This window comes from Mchenga conophoros, linkage group LG13 (genome assembly GCF_057382185.1).
Source record: "Mchenga conophoros isolate Kocher_MC1m ecotype Shallow Benthic linkage group LG13, M_conophoros_male_GT1.1, whole genome shotgun sequence".
Lineage (NCBI taxonomy): Eukaryota > Metazoa > Chordata > Actinopteri > Cichliformes > Cichlidae > Mchenga > Mchenga conophoros.
In genome coordinates, this window is record NC_140538.1 from 9,977,491 (window position 1) to 9,996,875 (window position 19,385).

The 19,385-nt window shown below is 39.1% G+C and overlaps 1 protein-coding gene across 2 annotated transcripts in view; it reads right to left on the reverse strand.

Moving 5' to 3' along the window:
* The window catches only part of hhat (hedgehog acyltransferase), a 20,435-nt gene continuing 1,050 nt past the window's right edge, over positions 1–19,385 (reverse strand). For both annotated transcript variants that reach the window (XM_085296335.1, XM_085296336.1), the window contains exons 2-12: positions 19,228–19,376; positions 19,073–19,137; positions 18,724–18,837; positions 18,441–18,635; positions 17,268–17,480; positions 16,773–16,950; positions 14,969–15,119; positions 13,161–13,196; positions 10,508–10,709; positions 9,904–10,048; positions 1–3,323 (exon numbers count right to left, since the gene is read on the reverse strand). In XM_085296335.1, the coding sequence (XP_085152461.1) occupies positions 3,238–3,323; positions 9,904–10,048; positions 10,508–10,709; positions 13,161–13,196; positions 14,969–15,119; positions 16,773–16,950; positions 17,268–17,480; positions 18,441–18,635; positions 18,724–18,837; positions 19,073–19,137; positions 19,228–19,348 (1,506 nt within the window). In that variant the 5' untranslated portion in view covers positions 19,349–19,376 and the 3' untranslated portion in view covers positions 1–3,237. The remainder of the gene's footprint in view (positions 3,324–9,903; positions 10,049–10,507; positions 10,710–13,160; positions 13,197–14,968; positions 15,120–16,772; positions 16,951–17,267; positions 17,481–18,440; positions 18,636–18,723; positions 18,838–19,072; positions 19,138–19,227; positions 19,377–19,385) is intronic.

Here is a 19,385-nt window from a genome sequence, read left to right on the forward strand (position 1 = left end):
ACACACACACACACACACAACAACAACAACATCTATCAGCTCTAATGCACATTATTCAGCAGTGTCACTCTCACATGTGTAATCAGCCTATGACTTGCAAAACCCCCTTGAAACAAAAGCTTTACAGTAAAGCACAAATGGATTGGACTCCTCTGCTGTTTCATAACCCTCAGTGTTAATCACATTGCTTTGACTGAGCAGGCACATTCTGACAGTCCTTGATGACCAAGTACTTGACAGATTTGGACAGATGGCAGATGAGTTTTGCAACAAAATGAGATTTTACTTTTGTCTAAATTTAGTTGTTATGTTGACATTTTGGAAATGAAAGGTGATTTAGTGTGTAACAACAAATAAGCCAAAAACAGCTTGTCATTTATTACATCCCAGATGTAATAAACTGATAATCAACAGGATTAGTGTTTTCAATCAAAGGCTGCAGTTGGATATGCTTTTTTTGTCAACCGTCTACATCTGATTGTTTTTTGTGGAGAGCTACAGGAAGACGGTTGTTACAGGAAAAATGATTCTATGTTTCTTTACCTTCTTTTAAATGTGCAAGCATGCCCTTTTGTCTATGGTTAGATTAGTTTAGAATTATCTTTTTAGACTTTCTCAGCAAAGACATACTGTTTTGGGACATATTGTTTTAGATTGTTTTATCTCTCACAGCTTTCTCCCAGCTCTCTGCTGACGAGACTAGCGCCACATATGGAGTTGTTTATTTTATCTGTTTTGTATTTTCTTATCCTGTTCTCACTGTCTTTCCTATAAAAAGTGCCCAGCCTCTGTACACGTTGTGAGTTGTTCTGAACAGCTTACCCGTGTGCACGTTAAAGCATAAAAAGTGATCTTGTCTCATTGTGTCTTTATTTCTCCTGGGTCTTTTACAGAGTTTTCCCCCAACATTTCTTGGTCCTTCAAGCCGGAGCGCCTCCATCGTGTCCCATCTCCGTGACCAGTCCACGTTGTTCGTCTGTCGACAGCTCACACACCAGGTGTGTGATAAAAGTCCAGGAGCGTTTAAATTCGGGTCTTGGCCAACGTCTTAGAAAGCGACCCACGGTGGTGGGACCCGATCGAGGTGGACCAGACCCGGCGACACTGACCAGGTAGATACAGACACACTGACACAATCTTGCGTAAAAGCGCATTTTGAATTCAGGGAATTTAAAATAGCGGAAGTAGCTCGTCGACTGGTAGCTCTGGGAGCTCGTCGACTGGTAGCTCTGGGAGCTCGTCGACTGGTAGCTCTGGGAGCTCGTCGACTGGTAGCTTTGGAGCTCTGGGTAGCTCCCCCAGCTGGGTCTAGACTGGGTCTAGGGAGTAAGTAGCTCTGGGAGCTCCCCTTATCATAAGGGTTCTGGTCGCGCGCGCGTCGAAGCTGTGAATGTGAATGTGTGTGTGTGTATTGTTTTAATTAATGGAGCAAGCTGAATTTTCACGGTCCAATAAGAGACTGAGCTGCTCCTACTGTGTTTTTCTTTTACTGCTATTCACTGACGTGCTGGTGAGTTGAGAGAACGGTCGAGTTCCGTCTCGTAAAGTTCACACCGCTTTTGGAAATAGTCCGAAAGTAGAAGGGCGTGTGAGCAACCACTCTCGTCTCTAATACCAGCGAAGGTGATAGCAGCTGTATTGTGTATATATTACTTAAACAAAAATAAGTAAATACATAAATAAGATGGGTAATCAAGCAAGTGAAATTAAAACTCACTCCTGCTGACGAGCAGTGGTGAGAAAAGAAAAGTCCAGACGCCGGACAAAAACAGTGTCTGTAAACTGAGAGATTTAAGAAAACAAAATATAAACAGTCAGAAGAATAGAACTCAACTGCCAGTTTAGTAAAACCAGAAGACGAGACACTGTGCAGTTCCCACAATCCTTTTAGTAAACCATCACTCACTCCTGCAGCCGCATCTGCAGCAACACCCATATCAGGAAGAACATAATAATCCCTTATTAAGTGAAAACTAGAGATCACAGTAGTTTTGTTGTAGTTTTCATTTTAAATATAAGGTTTTCATCCTTTTATTTGTTGTAGTTTTCATTTTAAATATAAGGTTTTCATCCTTTTAAACATAAGGTTTTCATCCTTTTATTTTTTGTAGTTTTCGTTTTAAATATAAGGTTTTTATCCTTTATTTTTTGTAGTTTAGTTTTATTATTTTTTCTTGTTTATTCCACTTGTTATTTCATTTACTATGATTTTCATTTACTATGATTTTCTTTGTTCTTTTTATTATTTTATTTTGTTTTATTCTTTAGACCAAATGATTTCCATTTCTGCTATGCTGACATTTTGAAAATTAAAAAATTGCTTAAGATACTTAATAAATAACCTTCACAGACAATTGTTGTATACATTTAAAATAAGTTAAAACAGGAGGGAATGTTACAGGAAAAATGATTCTATGTTTCTTTACCTTCTTTTAAATGTGCAAGCATGCCCTTTTGTCTATGGTTAGATTAGTTTAGAATTATCTTTTTAGACTTTCTCAGCAAAGACATACTGTTTTGGGACATATTGTTTTAGATTGTTTTATCTCTCACAGCTTTCTCCCAGCTCTCTGCTGACGAGACTAGCGCCACATATGGAGTTGTTTATTTTATCTGTTTTGTATTTTCTTATCCTGTTCTCACTGTCTTTCCTATAAAAAGTGCCCAGCCTCTGTACACGTTGTGAGTTGTTCTGAACAGCTTACCCGTGTGCACGTTAAAGCATAAAAAGTGATCTTGTCTCATTGTGTCTTTATTTCTCCTGGGTCTTTTACAGAGTTTTCCCCCAACAACGGTACTTTCTTCAGCTTCCTGCAACTCCAAGCAATACCTTGTCAAAGTCATATAACCAAGAGAGAGATTCAGAGTCCACATTTTCTTTTACAGTTTCTTAGAATAGCAGTGATTTCATCTAGCTTACTGCCTCAGAGCTGCTATTACAGACTGCCCTAAATTTTCAGCAATTTTATTACAGTTTGGGTGCACTTACATTTCACCCAAAGTTCAGAAAACTTTCTCTGTAAGTATCAGCTTACAGACAAATTTTGTGCAGACTTGCGGGTTTTGGAAAGTGGCTGCTCAGCTGTACTTCAGCCAGGTTTGGACAGGTTGTGTGGCTATGAGCCAGGTCCACCACAGTGAGACTCTGGCTGGTGAGAGCAAGGCAGTGGAGTCAGCAGGTTGTTGTATCTGTCCAGTAGCAGGGATTCTCAGTCACTGCTCTTAAGTCAAGGTGACTCACGGTGGGTGAGGAGTCCACTCAAGTCCAATCTGAGCATAGCAGTAGAGGAAAGCTAGCATTGGTGGGGCCATGGTAGACCAGCCTGAAACAAAAAGAAAGCAAATATATTTGCATGTTTTTCGATTTACAAACTATCTGGATAATGCAGTCTATGTGTTGTTGTCAGTTATTTAATTATGAATGAAGCTTAAACGCAGCTTAAAAGTATATGCTAAGTGAGTAGGTTTGCTCATTTCCCTGTGCCATACTGCATCATGTTACGTTTTTTCCCTCCTTTTTCTATATTTAGCTGTTTCTCCGAGGGTCGTGCAGGCAGGTAAGGACAGCTGTCTGCACCTCCTCCCCAACTGGCCTGCCTCCAGATTATCTCAGTAACCTGCACCTGCACCCACAATGCTTTTCAATGGTCTATTCTTTTCTATTCATGCCAAAATCTAATTCACGCACACACTGGCTGCTTTATGCACAGCTGTACTGTCAGTTTTCTGTCTGCGTAAAAAAAAGGTTACATGAGCTGAGGCCAGAAAAGCTTTATTATGATGCAAAATATTTTAATGGCGCACGGAGGATAAGTTTTGTGTTGTGTAGTATGCATAGTGCGTTTCTGTCTGATTGCAACCATCTTTAAGAAAAGCCTTGATGTTTTAGTAAATATGAACTAATTATTAATCACATTGGGTATAACCATTTTCACATAAGCTATCATTATATGAAGCCTTTCTCACCTGTTTATTCATTATTTAAAGCCCTCTAGCCTACATGTACATTATGAGCCAAGACACCCCAGTGTTTTGCCTTTGCAGGTATCTGCATTTCATTAACACCCTCAGTGTGAAATATGTTCTCCAGCCAGTTATCCAATCTTTAATGTGGCCAACAACTAACATAGTAGAAAGGCAAAGTTGAAAGAAACACTACTAGCCAAATATAACTTCAGAAATATGTTGGAACTGATTGTATTTTTTAAAAATGTATTCGGTGCTTTCGTTTCTTCTTGATTATTCGCAATGTTTTTTGCAGGCAACTAAAATCTAAAAACAAAATAAAACCAACTGATGACCAGAACAACTTTTCAGATAAAAGAAGAAACTTAAAAATTGTAGGTTATCTCTTTTTTTCACCTCTTTGTTTATATAATATCACTAGAAAGGGAGAAGTAGAGGAAAATGTGATTGTTTTCCTACCACTGACAGTCACTCAGTCATTTTTCTATGGACTCTGTCCCATTTCCTATCAGTGGATTATGGATTCACCCAGCTAACAAAGCTAACTAGCCATTGCTAGCTTAGCAACTCTATCCGGTTGTTAAGTGATGACGTGACGAATCCTACTTCCGGGCCTAAAGTAGTCTGTTTAATATGGCTTTTGTGTTGTTAACATGTTTAATGTTTTGTATTTTCTTCTATTTAATCTCAAAAAGCTCCTAAAACAGTCAGTGATCACTGTGGACCTCCCTCGGCTTTTATTACCGCTAATCATTTATTTAAGCTCAGTTTTTAAAACCTTAGGATGTAACTACAACCCATCCCATGCAGCAGTATATGAATGACTAACCTCATACACTCAACAAAAATATAAACGCAACACCTTTGTTACTGCTCCCATTCCCCATGGGATGGACGTAGAGACCTAAAATCCATTCCAGATACACAATATAACCATCCCTCCCAAACAGTGGTCACAAATCAGTCCAAATGTGTGGTAGTGGGCACATCTGCTATATTGAGATAATCCATCCCACCTCACAGGTGTGCCACATCAGGATGCTGATCTGACATCATGAGTAGTGCACAGGTGTACCTCAGACTGCCCACAACAAAAGGCCACCCTGGAATGTGCAGTTTTTTGCGCTATTGGGGGTCTGGGGACCCAGAACCGGTCAGTATCTGGTGTGACCACCATTTGCCTCATGCAGTGCAACACATCGTCGCGTGGAGTCTATCAGATTGTCAATTGTGGCCTGTGGAATGTTGGTCCACTCCACTTCAATGGCTGTGCGAGGTTGTTGGATATTCGTGGGAACTGGTACACGCTGTCGTATACGCCGGTCAAGCACATCCCGAACATGCTCAATAGGTGACATGTCCGGTGAGTATGCTGGCCATGCAAGAACTGGGACATTCTCAGCTGCCATCTGCCCTGAACAATGTGAACCATGATTCATCCGTGAAGCGCACACCTCTCCAACGTGCCAGACGCCATCGAATGTGAGCATTTGCCCACACAAGTCTGTTACGGCGACGAGCTGGAGTCAGGTCAAGACCCCGATGAGGACGACGGGCATGCAGTTGAGCGTCCCTGAGACGGTTTCTGACAGTTTGTGCAGAAATTGTTTGGTTGTGCAAACCAATTGTTCCAGCAGCTGTCTGGGTGGCTGGTCTCAGACGATCTTGGAGGTGAACCAGCTGGATGTGGAGGTCCTGGGCTGGTGTGGTTACACGAGGTCTGCGGTTGTGAGGCCGGTTGGATGTGCTGCCATATTCTCTGAAACGCCTGTGGAGAAGGCTTATGGTTGAGAAATGAACATTCAATGCACGGGCGACAGATCTGGTTGACATTCCTGCTGTCAGCATGCCAATTGCACGCTCCCTCATTGCTTGTGGCATCTGTGGCATTTTGCTGTGAGACAAAACTGCACATTCCAGGGTGGCCTTTTGTTGTGGGCAGTCTGAGGTACACCTGTGCACTACTCATGATGTCAGATCAGCATCCTGATGTGGCACACCTGTGAGGTGGGATGGATTATCTCAATATAGCAGATGTGCCCACTACCACACATTTGGACTGATTTGTGACCACTGTTTGGGAGGGATGGTTATATTGTGTATCTGGAATGAATTTTAGGTCTCTACGTCCATCCCATGGGGAATGGGAGCAGTAACAAAGGTGTTGCGTTTATATTTTTGTTGAGTGTATGTGGATGGATTATCTCAGTTGTTCTCCTGGCTGAAGTTTGGTCCTTTTACAGCATCCTGCCATGCGATTACATTTGTTCCTGACCACCGAGAACACTCACGTTAACTTCTATCGAGTGGAAAAAAAGTTAGCTTGTTTATATTATGCTAACATAGCTGTGTCGCTAGCGGTCACGTAGCACATCATTATATACCAGATAGCCAAACTTCAGTAACCCTACAAACGTCACTGCTGTTTAGTTTTCTGTCTTCATTTATGTTGGAAGTGATAACAGAGCTGTACGTTTTAATTTGTTTCCAAAACCCCGTAGTCAGAACATGCTATATTGTATTTAGATAGAAGCTAGCGAGCTAACTTCCTGCTAACTTCTAACTCCGTTAAATGTCATAAATTCCGTTTTCATGGATGCCTGGATGTTAAACTCAATTGTTACACCTGGTAGAGCAGAACGCTGATCATTTTATTGAAGATGAAAGACTTTAGACAGTTTTTCCAACTCTCAATAATGCCATAGTGATCATTTGATATATGGACCTGCAGCGGAGTTTAGGTCCAGACACGGCTAGTGACGTCAGACTTAGCAACCGGATAGTCTTATCCCAATCACAGTGATGACTGCTTTAAAATAAACAAAGAAAAGAAAGTCAAATCAGATAAGGGTTCCACCTATATTTTATACACAAGATGTGTTTAGTGCTACTTACAGAATGTTAGCATGCTTGCACACTAAAAAACTAGCTTCTGAAACACTAATACTATGGCTTAACAGTGTAGTGGTTAACAACCTGGCCTAACACACAAAAGATTTCTGCTTCAAGCTTTGGAGGAGATATAAATCCTTGGAAGGGTTGAAATAAGAAGGACAGCTGGTGTAAAAGTCTATGGTAAAATGAAATGCGGGGAGTCATCTGCTAAGCCGACCACAGTGGGTAGCGCCGCATGTTTGCTTTGGCAGGATTTTTATGTTGGATGTCCCTCCTGACGCAACCCCAGAAGGGACTTGTGTTTCTTCCCAGAAAGTACCATTATTATTTAGACAAAAAAAGAATGTGCTAAAATTGGGAACAACACACGTTTGTTGCCTAAAGTAAATATATAGCAATTCTACCAATGTTAGGTAAATGTTCTAAGGGGAAATATTGCCATTTTTAGGACTTCATGTGCCTTAAATTGAGCTTTAAGGAATCTTTGCAGTTAAAAATGAAACACAAAAAGTACTCCTTGGGTAACAGTGAAGATGTCATCAGCACATTTGTGCATGCAATAAACAAACAAAAAAAAACCCCACACATAACAGTGCAGTGGTACTTTTTGCTGTGTTTGTGTGCTCTTGAATTAAAACTTGGTCTGTCTCTTAGTTGTAACTTTAGAGTACATGGGGGCTTTCAGGTGCAAGACTCAAGGGGACACTGTTAACACAAACAACTTAAGACACACAGTGTGTTCAGAAAATTGTTTGTTGTACATTTTGCCAGAAAGGTCAGGGAGCAATTACACTACTGCCTGCACCACTCACAATCCCAGACACTCATGTTAATGAAACCACAGCTCCCTCTCTGCAGTTTCCTGTGAGGACACACGCAGACACAAGTAACTGCCTCAGGCGTTTCTGCTGGAACCATTATATCCCAATTTAAAGTGCAAAAACACATGTAATCAGTGAAAGAACCGAGCTTATTAAGTGATTTGTTAAATCATGTATTTCTAATTTTCCAGTCTTTTTTTTTTTTAGCATTTCAATGATCTTAATAAATCCCCATAAAAGCAAACTGAGATTCTCAGCTATTGCGCAGCTCTTGCTCTGAATAATTCACAACTGAAATGGTATTTTCAAACACCATGCGCTTATTTTTAGGTTCCTCTTAACTTATTTACACCGAGACTACAGTCTTGTGAGCACGAAGGAGGTCAGGAGTGCTAGAGGAGGTGTAAAGTTATGCACCATTTGCTGCCTCCAACAAAATTTTACTGTAACATTGAAGCTTAAGTGGTGACTGGAAAATACCCTGTCAGACTGCTTAGGTTTGACTTTAAGATCCCACAGACTGTGGTATAAACAGAAATGCTAAAATAATAAATAGTAATAAAGAAAAGTAATAAAGAAGTGCTTCAGTTTGTGGATTTACACTCACTGCACAACATGAACTAAAATCAGCATGAAATAGAAAGACGGTCTTTTGCCCTTTATCTGTTACCTGAGTTTACCTCTTGCCATGGCATTCGTGGGTGATATTACACAACCTTTAAATCTAACAGTAAACCACTCACATCAATACTAGTGATCTTCACATCAATATATATGTATTTTTTAAATGAATGAAAACAACAATCTGTCTTTTTTTTTTTTAAAAAACGTCCCTGGCACTACATAGATCAGCTTAGTAACAACTTTCATCTCTTCAAGTTCCTTTTAAAATCCTATTTTAAACAGCAGGCAACTGTTTTCAGCTCTCATGAGCACAGTGTAAACCATAGTTTCAGCACCAAACATAAGCACACTGGCACAGTCTGGGACTCGCTGGTAAATGCATTTAGCAGCTAAAGATTCACTTATTTCCCTCAGGAGTTAGTAGAGTCAAAGAAAGAGCTGGAAAGAAAGAAAAAGAGATAATGAAGCAATTAAGCAGCTGTTTCCTAACATCCAACACTTGTACAAACTTTACAGGGTAGAAATGTTGTTGTTGTTGTAGTACAGCTTCCACTGCTGCTCATAAGTGGATAAATGTCATGTTTTGGTTCAAGCTATTGCTTGTTTTATTTTGTAATCACTGCTTCTTGTCTGTTTTACTTCCTGCGGTAATTTTATTTCTATTTGCCACTGCCTTATTAGTTTTTCTTGTGTCATCTTCCACACCTGTTCCCCGTTTCTCTCCCGTGTTAAATCAGCGACTCACCCAACAGTTTTTATATAGATACACTTGTCAGTTTCCACAGATCTCTGCCAGATTGTCTTATTCCTTCTTATCTTTTTGTGTTTGTCTCCTTTGTGACTGACAATTGGATTTAGTGTTTGCCTGCTCTTCTTCTGGATCCTTTGCAGGGCTGCTTGCTTTACTGTCTTTGACCTCTGCCGGCTTTGAATAAAAATTTACATTTTGGACTTTTAATCAGCCTCTATGTTTGCCACATTTTAGCGATATAAATGAGTAAACTCATATTCAACTCAATTAAAATTCCACATTAAAGTTTTGGTTAATATACAATATTGATGATGTGACATTCCACTGATGGGCTTTTTTGTACCGACTGTGCTCCCAGCCCAGCAGCGAGTGCAGCTCAGACTGCTTATCGTAACTAGACAGGCTTCAAGAGGCGCTGCCATCTTTCTTTAGGTATCCAATGAGCCAAAAAAAGAGACACTGGGAGAAAAATAGGTCCTGGCACAACCACATAAGCAGATGTCTCTTTATTCGCCTGTGCAGATTAATTAAATTAGAAAAACTGTTAAATACACAAACCTACAGAGAAGCAAAATTTTTAATGATTTCTTATATTTTATTTCCGATTTTATTTTCTAGTACATACTGGCTGGCTTCGCTCTGTTGCTTTAGGAAAAACAATATTTAGCTGCTTTCACCGCTGAGGGCAAACATGTGATGACCTACAATGCAACTCAGCTGTCAAATTAAAAGGAGCACATGGCTGATAATCCACACAGGAGAATGTACAAATGCCAGCTGAAACAATCCTGCAAAATAAAGCCACACGCAATTCCCACTGAGTGAATGTTGTGGAAAGCAATTTACCGTGAATGAAGACACGCTTCCAGAAGATTCTGCCAACATGTATTCCCCCAAGGAACACCAGATTAGAAAGGATGAGCATAGCAGTGGAGAAGGCAAAGACAAGGGCGATGCATCGCCTTTTCATCGCCGCAGAGAAATTCTGCTCCTGGGAAATCAGAAAAATAAATACTAAGAGGCGAACCACAAGACATTTCTATTGTACATGGCAGAAGGAACAGAGAGGCACCTGGCACAAATGAACTGTGTGACCATAAACTAGGTGGATTTCACGGTGTGCCATCAGATATGAGCACTATATTGAGAACATGAACCATCTCCCAAGGCTATGGCCAAAGAAGCAATTGGGAACAGGCTTTTACTAACATGAATATTTGAGGTTAAGTGTACTTCCCCATTAGATGTGACAAGATCCAGCCAGTTTGTCTCCAGTCTGTAATTAGTGTACCCTCTCTAGGCATCATCTCTCACTAAATAACATAATATGACCTCTTTATTTCTGACTGCAGGAGAGATTTTTATTACATCCACACATCTTAAATGAAAGACTTAGTAGGTAATTTAAACCTCCTAATGTTTTAGCACCGTCAATGGATTTCAAACTTACAACTACGGAGTGAATAAAGGTCGAGGCAAAGAGAGACTTCAGAGAATTTTCCACCAGAACTCCAGCCCAATTCATCAGGGCCCAGTACTGTAAGAAGTCATGTCCACCGTGCCAGAGGCAGACGAATCCGAACGCAACACCAGTGGAAAACATTTTGCAAAGAGGACCATGGCGTGAACCTCCCAGTGGAACATAGATGTATCTGAAACACGAGTACATGTCATAAAAATAACAGCAATCCAGTGTCAACAGAATGAATAAAAAAGGGGATTCTAACCTGTGTAAAGACTAACCACTGCAAAACATTGCAAGTGTAAAAATGGCACCACAATGCATTTTGGATTAATCAGAACCAGAAAAAACTGCGTGGTCATGCTGATTTTACTTTTAAACATGGCTTTGACGTCTAGTTGCAAAAATAGAGGCAAACCAGAGAATATCAATCAACCTATTAACAACTCTGGAGGAGGGTTAATGTTTTTAAGTGTTTTTTTATGATTCACACACATTTAACCCACTGTCAAACGTACAAATTCTGTATTATTCAACACTTTAGCGCACTTTTGCTCCTGGTTCTGACTTAAGTATATCAGTTAATAAACTGGGAGGATACACAGTTAAATAAAAGAGCGACAATTCTCATGAGGTAATTCATCAAACAGTAAAGCTATAGCACAGCTCCTGCAGTTCATTTTTGTGGTTTAGATTAGATTACGTTCCATGTGGTATAAAAATAGCACCTCATGTGATAACACACTCGATGTGAATAGCGTCCAGTCGTTATCAAATGCAGAGCATGTTGTGAAGAAAAATTGCCTCAGATACTGCGAGAACCTTGTCTGTCCCAGAGGTACTGACAAGAGTCTGAACATGCTATATCACTCCAACACACTTAACAAACAAATCATTGTGTGCAGTGTTGCTGAGCTGGGAACTCATTATCTCAGCCACCCTGTGGCTAATCAATGTTCCTGAAAGATGAGCCAGCATTTTCTAAGCCTGAAATAGAGTGGCCAGCTCGGCCATATTGAGGATGAAAGTAGGTGCGAAAACAGATGGAAAGGTACCAGATTGTCAGAGCCAGAGGAAACTGAATACCTAAACATGCAGAGTATCTATCCATCTAATACATTCATTTGGATGTAGATGGATTCTAAACAGATGTTTTTCAAAATATGATAATATCATGCTGTACATTAATCTCTGATTAATCAATGTGTTATGTAACACCTGATTAATCCAAGCAGGTGGTGCAGACTACAACATGCTCACAGGTTTTATCGACTGTCATTAGGAATTAAAGAGTGTAGTATATATTGTTGTTGTGTAGGCATGCAGCTTACTTAATCGGTTTTGCTTTAAATCCACTAAAAACCGAAGTTAATTTCTAACCTTGCACCATACCCAACCTATTCCCCCACTTACATATTTGCAACCAATATTTACTAAGGTGTGAGATCAAATGCTTCTGCTCGTGTGTAGCTGCAATAATTCAATCAATAACCCAGTGAGAGCTCTTTTGTTGGGCAATAACTAAATGCGAGTGAAATGGAGAACCTGAGAGACGGTGGCACACAGACAGGAAAAGCGCAATGGAATGGCGAAGAATGAGCCACTTAGCTGCCCAGGGAGACGGGGTGTCAGTGAGTCATGTAGAGTACATCATTTAACACCTACGCACTCATCTAACGCTCTTCAGACAATTTCAACTGAATTTCAGAACTGCATTAAAACCTCTTTAAAAGCACTTTTGCAAGAAGGAACGTCGGGGGCATTGTGTCATGGGTATCATTTTGCATCTGCGGTAGGATAATTGCAACTGATGCCATTAGGCAGGAGAAAACAATTTCCAATGGGCACAAATTAAAATGGAAACTTGCATTTGCAATTTAAATTCTGGGATCTCTAGCAAATTAATTGGAGCCATTTTAAATCTCTAATATGCATTCTTTCATAAAAGTAGATGTACACATGCACCGTCATACTGTACCCGTCACACAACTGAGAAAAAAATAAAACCCTAATTAGCAAATAATAACCAAGACAGGGGAACATTTCCACTGTGTTTTCTGACAACCATGCAACTGTAGCGTTGCCTTAATGTAGCAACCTGCCTCCACCAAGCAAACCATAAACTCCCAATAGGCTGCATTCAGCCAAGTGTGCATCATTAAAAGCGAACAAACCAATAATGTGTGTTGTCCAAAGTACAAGTGTGCAAATTACAAATGCACATATTAAACAAGGAGGCATTTCTCCAGGGTGCACGGGCAGCGCCACAATAGAGGAACTGTTCACCAACAACATGCAACCTCATAATCATGAGAAAGCCTACATGCAAATGCAGCATCCTTATCCATTGTGATGAAAAATGTGGGCAGGCAGCAGGAGAATGGCATGTTTTTTTTAAGGTTATTCAGCTGACAGGTTCAATGCCCCACAGGAAATAAGCTCTTTAACTGCATAATAGATAACAGATGCGATACAAAAGTATTCCAAATATTAGATAAGACAGACATAGATAAAGACAGACAAATAAATGGATGCAGATAGGCAGATATTCTTGAGGCATTACTTGATTAGGATGACATTTCTCATTTTAAGTATGCATTAACATTGGAATTAGTCAGTCCATCGCTGAAGTGCCTCTTACCTGATGAGCCATCGATACAGCCCCTCATCAAAGTGCCTAAGAGTGAAAAAAATACATTGAGTCACAAATTTACATAATAATAATATATCATTGAGTAAGAACCAGCTGAGCACTGGGCTTCATATAAACTGAGACCTGCGCAATAAGTATGTTTACACATTTGTGTTTATGTGCTTCCTCTTTGTCATTAAGAAGATTAGATTTGGCTCAGTCTATAACTGGAATTGTTTCATCAGCAATGTTGATGGATAGCTTTATGCAATCCATCAGTGAATTCGACCAGCGCACACACACAGGCTCGATTGGAGTGCATCAGTGTCAGCACACTGGTCCGTTTATCCTACAGCTGTTTTTTTTTCTCGTTTTTTTACTGTAATACCAACACACAGCCTTCTAGCTCAGCTTTTTGTACTCTAAATATGGGGAATTTCTCACTGTTAATTACATTTGGGAACAAGACTGATTGTACTGGGAGAAAGTGACAAACTGCTGGGATACTCTGGTAATTTATAACCAGGATCTAAACCCAATTTGAGTCGCTCCTTTTGTTGCAGATGGCAATATGTTCAAGGTTTGCACTTAATGGTATGTTTGTTCTGTTTAAAAACTGCCCACTGCTATAATAAGCTGCTAGTTTATACGGCAAGCTAAAATGGTCCTGCAGTAAAGCGTCCCTTGATGCAGGATATAAGCTCTTGTAGAGAGATGTTAATTCAACTTCATTGTGATGATGATTATTACTTTTGAGGATTTATTTTTAAGATATGAAGAGTTGTTTCAACTGTCTACCCTTAACCTTAAACCATAAAAAGGAAGTAAAACCTGCCATCATCATACACATGAAACCTGTATGATTCATAAAGGTGAATCATTTAAGAGCTAAACAACAAATAACTGCACTGTATAAGCTTGTAATAGATAAGATGAAATGAATGTATATTTTGCACTATATAAATACATAAAGAGATTTTCTGAAGTGGCAAAGTCTAAATACTAACAGCACAATAGCACAAATGTTCATCCTTATTTATATACTTATACACAGTGTGTTATTGTTTTTGTTAATGAAATACCTGCTGAATAAGATTCCTTGTCCCTTGTAACAAGCGTTTTCCTTTGCATGTTCATTAACTTGAGCAATTGTGACCCCTTCAGTATAAACTAGGAATAGATCTATTAGACTAGTTTCCATTTTAATTGAAAAAATAAGTGAAAAGACAAGTTATTATTATTTTTTCCGCTCATTGTGACAGAAATAATTCAATACGAGCACATTTTAAACCACGAAACAGAAAAAAATCAAAGCATCTTTCCTGTTTCTTACAATTACACAGCACTGCGTAAAATAATAATAAACCAGAAATATCCAGGTTCCTTTAACTGACACACAAGTAAAACTCAATTATTAAAGCTTTTGGTTTTACTCTACAAGGTTTCAGTTTGTTTCATAATGTCCCTGCTGTCTAAGAAACACTGCAACAAACCTGCTGATTATGAATTAAAGAAAACAAATTGGCCTAAAAATAATAGCTTAACATGTGCTTATCATTATGATGAGTCTGAAAGAATGATCTTCAGGTGATCTTGTGTAGGACAACCTGTTGTTCTTACTATTAACAACATAAAATGAAACTATTTTCTGCGCCCACTTTGAAACTTGACAATAAATGACTTTGTTTTAATTTAAGGACATGAGGAAAGGTAGCTTTTCTAGTAAAGGGAATATTTAGCAAAGCTGAAAGACCAGTATAGTACTATGTTTGTTATTCTATCACTGTGGTTTCCCAGAATTGATTCCACTGTCTTACCTCCACATGCCTGTGAAACTGTACATGATGCTGACACAACGGGGAAGCTTGGGGGGAACCAGCTGATCCAAAGTAGCAAGCATGGATGGAAGGCCGAACAGTACCAGATACTTCACATAGAAGAACTGGACGACAGCTAGAGCAAGACCACCTGTGACAAAAATGAAAGTAGGTGGTGAAATCAAAAGTTCTTATTGTAAAAAAGTTCTATATAATCCTCAAACGTATGTTAGGCCAGTGTTATATTTATAGTAAAAACTCAAAAGATATATGGGAAAGGAGGATTAGATGTGATTTGTTTGTTCCACAGGTTTTCCAGTCATCTTATTGTCCAAAGGTCTTGATCTAAACTTCATTTCTTCCTTTCTTCACAATTCCATCAACTTTTTTGACAACACTGGCTGAAATGCAGCCCCAAACCATTACAGAGCCTCCACTTGTACCTCTCTCCTGACCTCCTCTCTACATATTTATAACGATTTAAACCAAAAATTTCAAATTTGGATTAATTACTCAATAAGATCTATAAGATAAGATCAGTGATTTCTAATAATAATGGATTGGATTTATATAGCGATTTTCAAGGCACCCAAAGCGCTTTACAATACCACTATTCATTCACTCTCACATTCACACACTGGTGGAGGCAAGCTACAGTTGTAGCCACAGCTGCCCTGGGGCAGACTGACAGAAGCGAGGCTGCCATATCGTGCCATCAGCCCCTCTGGCCAACACCAGTAGGCAAGTAGGGTAAAGTGTCTTGCCCAGGGACACAACGACCAGGACAGAGAGCCCAGGGATCGAACCGGCGACCTTCCGGTTACAGATGCGATTCCCAACCCCCTGAGCCACAGTCGCCCCATTTTAGTCCAGTTTTTGTATAATTTGGCATACATAATGGCCAACAAACAATACACAAACCAACTGCGGGTCCAGAAGCATCTCTTAGGTCCTTTGCTGGATTTTGTTTCCAATTTCTTAAGGATATGACCTTTTTGTTCATCTGCAGTATAGTGATTTTAGGTCACTTGTCCAATTTCTTCAAATTTTCAGATATGGCAATTGTCTAGCGAACAGCTTTTTAGGAATCTCCTTGTTGCAGAAATAATATTTTATGTGTGTCAAACTTGGCATTTTTCATATAGTGAACGAAGAAAATTGGAACAAATTATGTTTTTGCAACAGGCTAATAGTAACAAAGTATTTCAGACCTTCAGAAAGCCCCAAGACATTTGCTTTAAAATACCACTTACAAGAAAGTGTGGCTTCTTGGAAGCAAAATATAAAGAAATGAAGGATTAGATGGCACCAATTCGCTTGTGTCAATAAGCAAACTGTGCTCATATTGCAACAACACGACTGCCCAGACGTTTGTGGTATAAACCAGATGTAGTGCAGGTTTAACATATAACCAGTAACCTTGGATTACTCAAGTGTGGTTTTTTCTCTATTATATCATCTTCGACATAAGCTCATAATCCAAGAGGTGTTTTAAAATTCATGTTACCAATTTTTGCTTAACATTCAAAAAATTTATGAAAGACATTTTAGACAACCACCTGCATAAACTGTATATCTGACTCTATGTGCATGTCAGAGACCAGCTCTGCTAATTTAGAGTGGGCTTATATTTAATTTAAGTGCAAATAAACTATTATATCAAAAACAAACAAATACACACATATATGAGAACGTTTTAAAACTTACATAATCCTGTGGTGGTAGCATGTAGTAGGTAAATGTAAAGTTTAAATTTTAAGAAAGCTGTGCTGTTGGTGGAAAAAAACAGAGTATCAAGACTTGCCTAAGGCCCAAGGAGGAAGAATTTCTATGTAGGTCTCATTAGACTGGATGGAGTGCATGTACATGACGTGGATCATGTATTCTGCAATACACCACCACAAAATGATCCGTCCTAATCTGAGCACCAAGTAACTAAGGGCAGATTCATCCCTGTTACTTTCCTCCGCAGACTTCTGCATCTGTTAGTGGAGCAAGAGAGCATGTTATTAAGGACTGCCAGGTGAATCTTCATTCACACAGCCCCACCCAAAAAAAATCTCAGGGTTGTAGTAAAAGAGGCAACACATAATGTAAGGATAAGTACAAAACTACGACAAAAAAGATAAGCTGATTAAAAAAATAAGTGAACATGTGATGTTACTGCTCTTTTGTACTGTAAAAGGGAGATCTGCTCTCAGGAGCACCAATCAGCTTCAGTCTCTTGCAGATAAAAAAAAAACAAAGAGGAAAATTTGATTCTCAGTTTAATCTAGAAGAATGCTTTGATGTCTCTTACCTGCTCAATGTAGTTTTTGTAGGTTATAATGGGTCCATTATAGAAAAAAGGATGATAGAAGGTATACGAAAACAGCCAGCAAAGCTGCACAATACTGCATTGGTCTTCAGGGCTCCAGCAGTGCTCCAGGCTGAAGCTGATGAAGCGCAGACCACAAACAGCAACACTGAAGAGCAGCAGATAGTGCTCCTCATCACTCTCATACCAGCCTCTCTGTGTAATACAGTGGGAAGGCCAATTACATATGACGCATTCCATCAAAATCATTGCATTAGTAGTAACAGCACTAAGATAGACACTAAATATATATTCTATTTATTTATACAGTATAAGTGGACTATAGTGAAATGGTTAAGTAACATTAAAAATGAATCTAAATGTTTGCATTTTATCTGAAATTATTTCTATTTATCATTTATCATGTAGGAAATTGATCTGTTAGATAAATATACTCAAAATAAATTTACCCTAACCATGTGATCTGGATATTCTGTAGAAAGGAGGCAAGTGACCAAATGGTTCCCTTAGTATTTTGCGCCCTCTTGTGTTCTTGGCAAATATGACATCTAGTAACAATCACAAGGATAAAGGAAGTTTTCAAATTGTAACTGGATATCATGCTGCTACAGAATAACAAAAGGTTTTTACAAAAAAACTAGTTTAACATTATTATTTATATATTTTATAAAGCCCTGTCATGGGCTGGTAAACTGTCCAGCATATACCCTGCCTTTTGCCCCATGACAGCTGGGACAGCAGTTAAAAAATATTTTTTTCATGTTTTAAAGGACATATAATCTCCTGGAAATAAGAACTGCTGTGTTTTTACCATCTTACAATGATCTCTTCATATCTACAGATGGATTAGTCTGCCACTGTTTCTACAGTGGGACACAGTAGAAACGGATGGGACAAAAAAAACACTCACTGGCAGATATCACTAAATCCTACACAAGCCCCTTGTGTAGGATTTAGTGGCTTTGTGTTTGTCTGCGAATACCAATGTAGAAATAAAACAGTTTTTGCAGAACAGTCTGTGGTTTGTTGTTGATGCAGTCAAAGTTACTATTTTTGTGTTAGTTTTTGAACTAGGTGTTGCTTTGTAGGTGTTCAGAACACCTACAAGCATACAGGAAAAGATTTATTGTAGGAGTTAAAGCCAAGTCAACCCACCTGGATGTCTTGAAGTTCGTTGATATGAGGTGTGTAGAGCAGCAGCAGGTTACATGCCCACGACAGAGCGGGCTTTCGCAGCTGGGCCATAGAAAAGGACAAGCCCAGATGTACCAGCAGCACACTCACACCTTTAATCCCCAAAACACTGCTGGCTGCTAAGAAGCCATATATCGCAAGTGCTGGCACTCTAAGCTGATGGAAAAACACATAAAAATGTGTGGGATTAAACTGTTTGCCACCTATATTATATTTAAAGATTACTGTAGCAACAGCTTCATACCTTGGGGTAAAAGATGCTGGTTAATCTTGATAAGACAGCATGACCAATCAGAGTCCACAGTAAAGAGTGCTTAGCCCAGTCAGTCCAAAAATTCCACTCAAAATCTAAAGGGTCCTGATAACAAAACAATGCACTTATAACACCTGAAACCTGTTCAAAAGCAGCTTTAAACAATGCAAATCTGTTAAGGTATTTTATTTCTATGCATCAATTAAATTAAAATTATTACTTTGTTATTCTAAATTTAAAATTAACTGGAAATTACCACAAACCTTTAGTACACTATAAGTCTTAAAATCTAATCTGTTGGTTCAGACATGGCTTTCTATCAATTCAGCACTGAACTTACCCTTTTAAAACCTTTAACAAGGCCCTTTTCCAACTGGAATTCTCTCTCTAATCCCACTTCATACTCTGGGCCAAAAACAGGATATAACAGCTTTATTTATTTATTTTTTCTCATTTTATCTAACTAAGATTTCAGTAGTCATATTTCTACTATACCTTTGCTGAACCTGTGAAGTTGATAGAAAGAGTAGAGATGAGAGCCCAAGGAAAGCACCCAATAGACAAGGACCTCTGTCCTTGGCAAGGGAGCCAACTGGGCTTTAGATATGGATCCCATCAATGAAAGTCAATCCGCTATCGTATACCTAAAAAAA